The sequence below is a fragment of the Carassius gibelio genome, chromosome A1 (genome assembly GCF_023724105.1).
Source record: "Carassius gibelio isolate Cgi1373 ecotype wild population from Czech Republic chromosome A1, carGib1.2-hapl.c, whole genome shotgun sequence".
NCBI classification, from domain to species: domain Eukaryota; kingdom Metazoa; phylum Chordata; class Actinopteri; order Cypriniformes; family Cyprinidae; genus Carassius; species Carassius gibelio.
In genome coordinates, this window is record NC_068371.1 from 3,250,422 (window position 1) to 3,260,595 (window position 10,174).

The window sequence follows — 10,174 nt, forward strand, 5'->3', positions numbered from 1 at the left end:
AAACCTTTTGAAATATGAAATATCAAAAATATGTAATAAATTAATTTAACATCAAAGACAGACCTATTGTATTGTAATTATAACTACACAACCTAACCCTAACCATACCCCTTCAATAAAAATAAAAAAATACTGTAGAGATAGGCCTACATTAAAAATAAAAAACTGGGCAAACAATAATGCTTGACACTTACTTTTTCCCAAAGAGTACATGTGCTCATAAGCTGAAAATGTAAAAGCACATAAAAAAAAATCTTTATGGGCACAATGCAGATTTTTCAGATAATATGTTTGGAATGTGTTATTAATGCAGCTTAGCCATTAAGAATCCTTCAGACCTGATGGCGCATGTGCTCTCTCTCAGGCTAAGATAACGCAAAGTTGTATTCACATTTGGCCTAATGGATAAGGCATCAGCTCTCAGAGCTGGGGTTTGTGGGTTAAATTCCCACCTGGATCATATTTGGTGATTTATCTTCAAGATGGCTTTGAAAGAAAATGCAGGATGATTCTATCACTTTAGCATAGCCATGATGAATTCTACTGGAAGACAAAGTGACATGACATACAGCCAAGAATGGCTGAATTCGTGCTCTGCGTTTAACCCATCCAAAGTGCACACACACTGATGGTGCATGTGCTTTCTCATGTTAAGACTATTAGAGTGGCCTAATGGATAAGATGTTAGTCTTCAGAGCTAGGGTTAGGGTTTCAGATCCCATCTCGTTTCCTTTGGTTACTTGGCTTTGCAAGAAATTCCTGTATGCTTCTATCAATGCGGCATTGCAATTGGAAATGTAAGTTTGTTTAACTCTGGTAGTTTTGTGTGCATCAGACTGTCAGAATACACATTTGGCCTGACCGTGCATGGACGCGCAAAGACAGTGCTTTATCCTCTGGAGTTGGCTACTGTGTGTTGTCTTTGGTGAGTTATCTTTAAGTTGGCTGTGAAAGAAATCCCAGGATGATTCTGTCAATGCAGCACAGCCATGAAGAATCACAAAGCACTCTTTGAAGTGGAACAGTGGCCTAATGGATAAGGTGTCAACCTCCTATACTTGGGATTTTGACTTATGAGTAAGATGTCATTTTTCAGTGTTTGGTGTTGTGGGTTCAAGTCCCACTTGCTTTGCTTTTGGGAAAAAATTCCAGGATGCTTCTTTCAAAACAGCATAGCCATAGGTACAGAAAGGTGGAATTACCATATTTCTTGCATTAATCTCTCCTTACATGTGGCCCAGTGGCCTAATGGATAAGGCATCAGCCTCCGGAGCTGGGGATTGTGGGTTCAAGTCCCACCTGGGTCGTCTTTGGTGGTTTACCTTTAAGATGGCTGCATGTGATAGAAATTCCAGAATGCTTCTATCAATGGCAACTTGAAACTGAATTTTGTGTAGCTCTGGCAGTTTTGTGTGCATCTCACTGTCAAAGAACACCTCTGGCCTGCCCTTTCAGGCTGCGAAAACCCAACAAACAAGTGGCCCAGTGGCCTAATGGATAAGGTGTCAGCCTCCGAAGCTGGAGATTGTGGGTTCAAGTCCCATCTGGGTCATCCATGGTGGGCTACTTTTAAGAAGAAATTCCAGAATGCTTTTTCAAAGCAGCAGCGCACAGCCATGGCAAGTGGAGATATAGTTTGCATATAAGCTCTGACAGTTTTGTGTGCGTTATACTGTCAGTAAGCACATCTGTCCTGAATGTGCATGTACTCAGGCTGAGAATATATACAAAGCATAAACTGTTATTGAAATGCACAGGTATTTCATATTTTATTTATTTATTTCATTTATCTTCCAATAAAATAACAATGAAATGAAAATATGACAAAGTCACTGGATTTCTCATGAAATGCCATATTAAATATATAGTCATAGAAGCAATTGGAAATCTTTTTTTTTTTTGGCAATAATATGCCACAAATGCTGTTGACTGAGTCAACTTAAATTGAACCTGGACTGACACATTGTAATACCTGATACCAGATGAGATATTTTGTAATGGGTACGCCTGTTTTTGAACTTTTCTATTTATTTATTTATTGCAGGTTTTCTCAGAGCACCAGTTGAAATGATCAAGAACTTACCTGCACGTGCATTTATTCCAATCCTATCTACACCAACTTTTCTGCTTTTGTATCGATAGCTGACTACTACCATGCTCAGAGTATATTGGCAAAAAAAAAAACTATATAAAACTTACATCACAACTTGCTAAAATTGTAAATGGTTTGTCATTGCCGGGCTGCACTGACTGTGCAAGAAATTCCAGGGTGATTATTTCAAATCAATGCCTCGTTCATGAAAAATGCTAAAATAAATATAGATAATATATAAATAGTCTTTAGATCAATAAATTAGTATTCTAAAATGTTTTTCAAGCAAACAATTAACAGTAATATACACTCAAAGTGTGCTGTAATATTACAGAAATGTAATGATTCTAACATTTATCTCCACACTGCAATCTCAGATGGCAAGACATTGATTCATTATTTAGGATTTGTTCAAATATTGGTGTCTGGGATGCTGTTAGTCTGGAGACTACACACACTGTGAGTTTAGATCAGTGTGTGATTAGAATAAATAAAGTGCTCATAAATGGCTGTTGAGATACTCTCAGTTGAAACAGGTATGTCTTTGACCCAGAAAAACTATTTTCCTTATGTTACGGCGTAATAAGAAGACATTGGTCTAGGCCAGCACCTATTCAAGTCTTTGCATCAATCAAGATTTTAGCTGTTCGTTTTCATACAAGGCTTGGTTTAGTACTTACCCATGTGAATTAATTGATATGTCTCCATATAATCAGGTTTTAGTAGGCAGTCTGAGGTGACAGTGTTTTACTCACTTTCTTTTCATTCTCATTCTCCTTTTATGATCAGTTGTTTTAAGACTCTGTATTTTTGTATTGGTGTAGCACCATTTGTAAAAGAAAGTTGTAAGCAGAGAATGAGAAACGAGCACAGCACATCAAAGTTAACACAAGAAAATATATTTCTGTGATGAGATAATATGTTAGCACTGTTCAAGTTTTGCACTGTATTTATGTGTGGTCGACATTCTAGACTGGTCTATTTATGCATTTTTAATGTGCATTAGTGTGGATGTCTGTCCATGTGCATGTGCAGGGTTAATTGTGCATTATTAATGTGTGTCCGTACCAGACAAAGATTGTGTTACTCTACACATACACATGTGGGAACAAGTCTACGCCTGAAATATTAATGCCATTTATTTAACTGTTACAACCAGGGAATCTTCTTCAGTGGAAAGAACAAATTAAACAATGAAGAAAGTGAGAGAGTCGTGCAGTAACTGTAGACCACATATTAAGCTGAATGTAGAACATGAACCAATTTGCCAACAAATACAGGATTATAGGAATTACTGTTTGAAAAAATATGTAAGAATCAGTAACTAACTGTTCTTTTGACACATATAGTGTTAGCAAATATATAATCGATTGAATGCTTCTTTAACTCTTTCCCCGCCATTGATGGAATTTTCTGGCTTGCCATGTTTCCACTGTTATACAGTAGGAGGCGCTATTACACATCTTCTGAAAAAATCCCTGAATCAAAACATGGTGAAGAAGAACCAGAAACAACGATTGCATATGTAAAAAACATGATCATCAATCATTAAACGGCGTTTAAATCAAAACTGCCTAACGTTACCGAATTAAATGTTAATCTAGGAAGTGTTTCACGGCTGTGAAGCTTTGGTTGTGTGTTGATGGAAGCTTTCTGCTCCATCTATGTTTTAAACATCTATCTGAATTCCTGACAAAAAATAAAAAATAAAGAAATAAAAAATTTTAATAATCAGCTTTTTGTAAAAAAAAAAAAAAAGTTGCTTTTTGATGAAAGGTGCTGAAAAAAAAAGGATGCATGAAGCTACAATTAAACTTTTTTTTGATTGTTCAAAGCAAAGGCTCTATTCTTTCTTGTGACATTTTGCATGTTCAGATATTCAAACAGTAAAATATTCTGGGGGCCATGACATTTTTGCAAAAATGATCAAAATTGATGTGGGTGGCTGACAACTAAAAAAAAAAAAAAAAAACGCTGGTGGGGAAAGAGTTAAGGTGTAAACGGCTCTAGGTTGCCTTGGCCATGACAAGGATACTCATGAGGAAGACCATGATGAAAAACACCCACATGAAGAATCTGTCCATCACCTTGGCTACCTTCTTCCACTCGGCCCCTTTGGCCTGGTGTCCCCTCTGCTCTCTGAAACAGTTAGCTATGTACTCAATGTTTCGCACCACTTTCTGATGTTGGCCACAGGCGCATACAGATCCTGGGCCACTGGTGGTCTTATTGTAACCATCTGCTCCAAAGGGTTTGCCGTAGCTATTATCGTGTTGATAGGCGACTCCACTGAGATAGCCATTCCCGGGATCATAGGTGTATCCATTAAGTTTTTCCGGAATAGAGATTTCGCTATCTTTGAGTTTCTCCTGGCTTGTTAGCGGGAGCTTTTCGCTTCCATCTCGATCAATGTAGTGTGTGTATTTTGGATGTCGGACAGGGGAATTTGAAGATGAGCGGGTCCTCCTTTGCTGGTCATGCCTATGATGCCGATGGGCACTGTTGTTTTGACGGTACCCATTCCCACGCCGGTGATCTCTTTGGCTGAAGCCGTTAAACTGCCTTTGGTTGCTCTCATCATGGTGACAGTCTCTATAAAATCCTTTGTCTAAATACCCGTCTCTCTCCAAGCTAGTCAGTGGGTCTTCAGGGAACAACGGGCCTTGGTCGCTTTCAGCTGTGGTGCAGTTCTCTCCTACCTCATACACAAAGAAGATCTTTGACATGTAGTCTATTATCAGGACTTTGGCCCAATGGGGCACAGGTTTGGCTTCCGCTCCACAGAAGTGTATATTCATGATAAAGATAGTCAAAGAGGTAGAGGCTGTTATCATGGTCATAGTTGCAATGTAGTATTTTCCTACAGGAAAGACAAAGAAGGGATAAATAGTAAAGAGGCTATACGATCAGAGGTTGGGCCTGACAATCATATGCACTCGAAAAGTACTGTCTGTATATCCACTTTTCAATGACAATATAAAATGTTTTTTTTTTTTGCATGATTATATTTATATATATTTATATAAATATATATATAAATATAATCATATAATCAATTTCCAATAGAGAGTCATATTAAATCATATTGATAGTGCTGAGCAGATTACATGAAACATTTTTTTGTTCCTTTTGTGATATAATCCGATTACTTTTAAATTACTTTTGACCTTACTTGCTTATAACATTGTTTTAAATATGATAATATTGTTTTTTTTTTTTTAAAGAAATGCTTATAAATCAAATCATAACAATGCAAAAAGTCTAACCAACATTTAGAAATAACGTGAATTTGAGCAGTTTAATGTGTTTGTAATGTAATGCAATTGTAATATGTAATACAAGGTAACTGTAGTTGCATTGTGAGTGTTTTACAATGTAATATGATCTAATCACAAGCACTTAATTTTTTGAATCTGATTACGTAATCCAGATTACATGTTATTAGTTGCTACCTAGTAGCACTTACTAAATACTCTTGTTTCACTTCACAGTCGAGTTGATAGTTATTGCAACTTCCACTAGAGGGCCAACAGAGCCACTATAGTGACATATGGTTATCACTTTTGTGTCTACAGCCAGAGAGCAATTAAAATGAACTGTTCTGCTCTACTGTAAACTCACCAATTAGAGGAACGCTTTCTGAAGGCGGCATACTCTCAGCCACCATCAGCTGAAACACAGTCAGAGCCAGCAGCACCGTCACCCCCAGCGAGACCTTCTCCCCAGAATCAGCTGGCAGGTAGAAGCCCAGCGGAGCCAGGAAAGAGATGAGGAAACACGGCAGGAGGAGGTTGAAGATGTAGAAGGAAGAACGCCGCTTGAGCAGGACTGTGTATGTTATGTCAGGGTATGGGTCCGAGCAGCAGCCGTACATTATGACGTTCTTAACGGCCGGCATGCCATGACACTCCCATTCCACATTTTCCACAAAGTCTGAAAGGTCTCCACCCTCCATGCCCATAGCGATGTCCACCTGAGGTTACAGTGGACATGATGGGACTTTAAGTACGGGAAAACTCTCTCTTTTATATGCAAATATATTTTTCTTCTTTAAAGGTTCAATTTCTTTGTATGCTTTTTATGAGCAGTTGAAATGAGGTTCCCATGCATGAAGACTTGTTTTATACAATTGTTAATATTCTTCCTTGCTTTGTGTTTGTATATATTCTGATTTCACTTCATAATCTGTTGATGTTGGGTTTCTGTAGTTCACCCACAAATTACATTTCTGCCATTAGTAATTCACCCTTATGGAAGCCACCGAACAAAAATAATTTAATTGTGATTTTTCCTCACAATTCAGACTTTTATTTCTCAGAATTGGGTGATATAAACTCTCAGTTGTGAGAAAATGTCAGAATTTAGTGATATAAACACATATTTATCTTGCACGTGCAAGTTTATATCTCAAATTTGACTTCTTTTCTCAGAATTTTGAGATATGAACTTGCAAGTTATGAATCCAATTCTGAAGGGGAAAATATATGAGTGAGTTCATGTCTCACAATTCTGAGAAAAAAGACAGTTGTGAGAAAAAAAGTCAGACTTGTTAAGGGGAAAATTTGCAATTTTATTTTTCATTCTGTGTCTGAAATAGATGCATACTTTTTTTTTTAACCAACATCCTTCAAAATATCTAAAGATAGCGTTCAACAGCTGAAAGATATTCATCCATGTTTTGTTTTTTCTAATAATGACAGAAGTTTCGTTTTTGGGTGAACAACAGTTGACTAATTGAATTCAAATGTGTTACAAATGCACCTGTTCATACCTTCAGATTGTGAGTTACTGTACATTGATACATTGTGACATAACAGTGTGTATTCAGATATAAAAAGCTATTATTTAGGCAAAACAAGAATGCATATAGTTGCAGTACACCTGTCCAGTGCATATACCTGGTTGCCATTGTAGGTCCAGGAGCCAAAGGTCAGGTTGCACTCCTGACTATCAAAGGGGAAATAAGAGACGTCCACCCTACAGGAACTCTTGGTGATGGCAGGGGAGTCCCAAGTGATCTCACCATCATACCTCAACACCACATTCGTGTCTGGGGGTCCCGAGGAGTCCTCCTCATCCGCACTGAGCAAAAAATGAACATAGAGAGCAATAATTCAGTCTTCTTTGTGTCTATCAATCGAATCTGAGCATGCTGTCTAGATGAGAATGTTTAAATTCCACATTATTTTTTCCTGTTTTATGCACGGTATTGTATGTATATGTATTCACTTGTTATACAGAACGATGTCTGGTCTCCAAACGAGGTTGCCAGGTATTCGGATGACCTCAAGTCCGTCATACTCGTCTTTATCCCAGCTCAGATAAGCATCATGCCAGATCTGACGCACCCAGAGGTATGTGGTCAGCACCTGGTTCCTTTCATCCTGGCACAAAGAGTCGAGCACAAACAGTCATTTACAGACACACACCAGCCAAATCATACCAAACTATAAAATCTAATATGGTTTGTTAAGAACATGTATTCAGTCGCACGGGGTCTTGCTCTGTTGTCGTTGTACATGAAACACTTTCTCACAACAATGAAGAATGAGAGCGAAGAAAGTCTGAACCCTTAGGCTGCACTTAATGCCTTCTACATATCACATCTCATTGGTTAAAAGTACTCCTCGGGTTCAGTAAATTAATATTTGATTGGGTTTGATCAGGGTGGAAATCTTTCTGGAACGCAGATAAACAATGTCTTATATAACCATCATCCACAGACACTGGACATAAAACCACACGAGTGCAGTAACCGCAGTTAAACAATGTTTTTTAAACAATGTTATTGTTTTCTTAAGTATTACAATAGTGCATAACAGTGAATGTGTGTCTGAAACCATGCTGAAAATCTTCTGGAAATAAACACATATTTTAAGAGTTTGAAAATGTAAAGCAAATAAATGGTATGGCATAAGATGAAAAAAGATTCTGCATTAGTTTTAGTCAAATAGTCAAATAATCTAACTTGTGACATTGTGTGTAAAGTCAGATGTTACTGTGTTAAAATTTGCTAAACCAGTGATTTACTTAAATTGCTACACTATGCACACACAGACACACACACACACACATTCTTATTCTGCTTATTTTAATAAGTAGAAAATATCTAAAAACTATTATGAGTAACACAAATCTTATTAGTAGGTTACTTCATCATACATGCACTGAATAAACACTTTGAAGGGAGGATAAACATGATCAGCAGTGGCACACTTTGTAGATAGTGTTATACATTAGTCACACTATACATACACATATAATGTTTACAGTGTTACAGGATACAGAGGGTTAATGAGAAGAGGATCCACACAACCTAGACACCTAGAGTTAATAGCTGCAATGGATAACCCGCATTTATTTGTACAGAAATCATTTTTCTCCACTGATGCATTCTTCAAAGTGGCTGTGTATTCATTTTGATTAATTCATTGTTTATGTAAACAGCAGAAAATGTCCAATGTAAAATCTGTGCTAAAGCAAAAACATGCAATGCATGCTTCACCAGTGAGAACATGCTTTTTAAAAGGCTAGGCACCATTAGCAAATGCTTCCGATACATTCATTAGTAGTTCACTGTTGCTATTTAAGCACTCTGCACCCTGAATGAGTGTGAATTTAAACTAGGCATGCATTTTCAAAGATTAAAAGTTCGGGGCAATTGTGCAATCTTTGTGGTTTCAGCATTAAGTCGCCGAAGTATGATCAGAACATATATGTGCAATGCCACATCAAGGCCAGTCGGACAGTGTGTGGGTGTATTGCTGGTGAGATATACTGTATGCCCAACCAACAGAAGTGATCTCAAACCCACTGTTTCTGCAGTAGCTCTGATGCATGTAGCTGTTTTCATTCAGTGAAAGCATGAGGTTAAATAGGTGCGTGTTTAGTGCTCACCATGTCTTTGATCTGTGACAGTGTGATCTGTAGAGTCACATTAAGGGTTTTGTCTGTGTCCTCCACAGGCCGTAAAGCGTTAGAATAGTTCTCCATCAGGTCGTTCAGCAGTTTTTGGGCAAAACGACCCTGAGCAGAGAAAACAACTACAGAGGAAAATAGAATTATGTAGTTGTTTAAAATAAAATTATAGAGATACAGCTTTAAAATAATGCATATGTAGAAATACAAACAATAATCCTTATGTAGTATATATATATATATATATATATATATATATATATATATATATATATATATATATATATATATATATATATACTATGTATGGGTACTATACATATATGTGTGTGTGTGTGTGTGTGTGTGTTAATAAACAAAATACATTAAAATCTGATTATAAAAGTATATATGTGTGTGTGTGTGCGTGTGTGTGTGTGTGTGTATAAACAAAATACATTAAAATCTGATTATAAAAGTATTTCTTAATCAGTTTTTCATGTGGTTTATGAGAAAAGAGTTTTTCCAGAATATATATATATATATATATATATATATATATATATATGCATGTATATATATATATATATATATGCATGTATGTGTATAGTTAGTTCAAGATATATTATCAGAAAATCTCTTATCTGACACAATTTTGCTTATCAAACAAATTAATTGTTCATCTATTTTACAGAAAAACTAGGCAAAATTCAGATTAAGTAAATTCTTTTAGCATCAACATTAAAAGGAGCATGGACTTACCATTTAGCAACATGCTAATGTGAATCACAAGAAATATGATCTTCATTTTTTAGAAGAAAGGCAAAAAATCTAATAAAATCTGCCAGTTATTGTGTGCCGTTGCTGCTCATTTGCGGTCCATGGTCATAAGAGACTTGCTGCAGAGGAGGAAAGAGAAGTTGTTAGGAGTCCCATAGCGAGGTGAATGTTGAGAGCAGTGTGTCAGGTACAACACCGAAGGCCTGAATGTCATTCTGACTGTTTCTCTGGAACAAGAGCTGAGGTATCACATAACACACACACACACACACACACACTTCTTGAAACTGTGGAAATATTCAAGTGTGTGTTTAATATTGGGGTTCTTCTGTTCTTTCAAAAGCTGAGACTTGTTATGTGTCATCTTCTGCATGCTGGTTATGGATTGTTTGTTGTGACTGTGTG

General features: G+C 36.8%; 1 protein-coding gene and 2 non-coding genes across 3 annotated transcripts; 2 read left to right on the forward strand and 1 right to left on the reverse strand.

Annotated features, from left to right (window-relative positions):
- Positions 1 to 1,234: 1,234 nt before the first annotated feature.
- On the forward strand, positions 1,235 to 1,307 carry trnar-ccg (transfer RNA arginine (anticodon CCG)). Its single transcript has one exon. It is a non-coding gene; the product is annotated as a tRNA-Arg (tRNA).
- Positions 1,308 to 1,479: 172 nt separating this feature from the next.
- trnar-ccg (transfer RNA arginine (anticodon CCG)) lies at positions 1,480 to 1,552 on the forward strand. Its single transcript has one exon. It is a non-coding gene; the product is annotated as a tRNA-Arg (tRNA).
- A 2,546-nt stretch (positions 1,553 to 4,098) lies between these two features.
- On the reverse strand, positions 4,099 to 9,797 carry LOC127941309 (neuronal acetylcholine receptor subunit alpha-9-like). The gene is made up of 6 exons (XM_052536275.1): positions 9,752 to 9,797; positions 8,990 to 9,135; positions 7,322 to 7,476; positions 6,991 to 7,174; positions 5,714 to 6,065; positions 4,099 to 4,952 (listed from the first exon to the last, which is right to left on the reverse strand). The coding sequence occupies exons 1-6, from the start codon at positions 9,795 to 9,797 to the stop codon at positions 4,099 to 4,101; spliced, it is 1,737 nt and encodes a 578-aa protein (XP_052392235.1).
- Between the last annotated feature and the right edge of the window lie 377 nt (positions 9,798 to 10,174).

Coding starts and splice junctions, on each gene's coding strand:
- LOC127941309 (XM_052536275.1), bottom strand. CDS start 9,797: ATGAAGATCATATTTCTTGTGATTCACATTAGCATGTTGCTAAATG. Junction 7,477..8,989: donor TGTCACAGATCAAAGACATG/GTGAGCACTAAA, acceptor TCTTTGTGCCAG/GATGAAAGGAACCAGGTGCT. Junction 7,175..7,321: donor GACATCGTTCTGTATAACAA/GTGAATACATAT, acceptor TTTTTTGCTCAG/TGCGGATGAGGAGGACTCCT.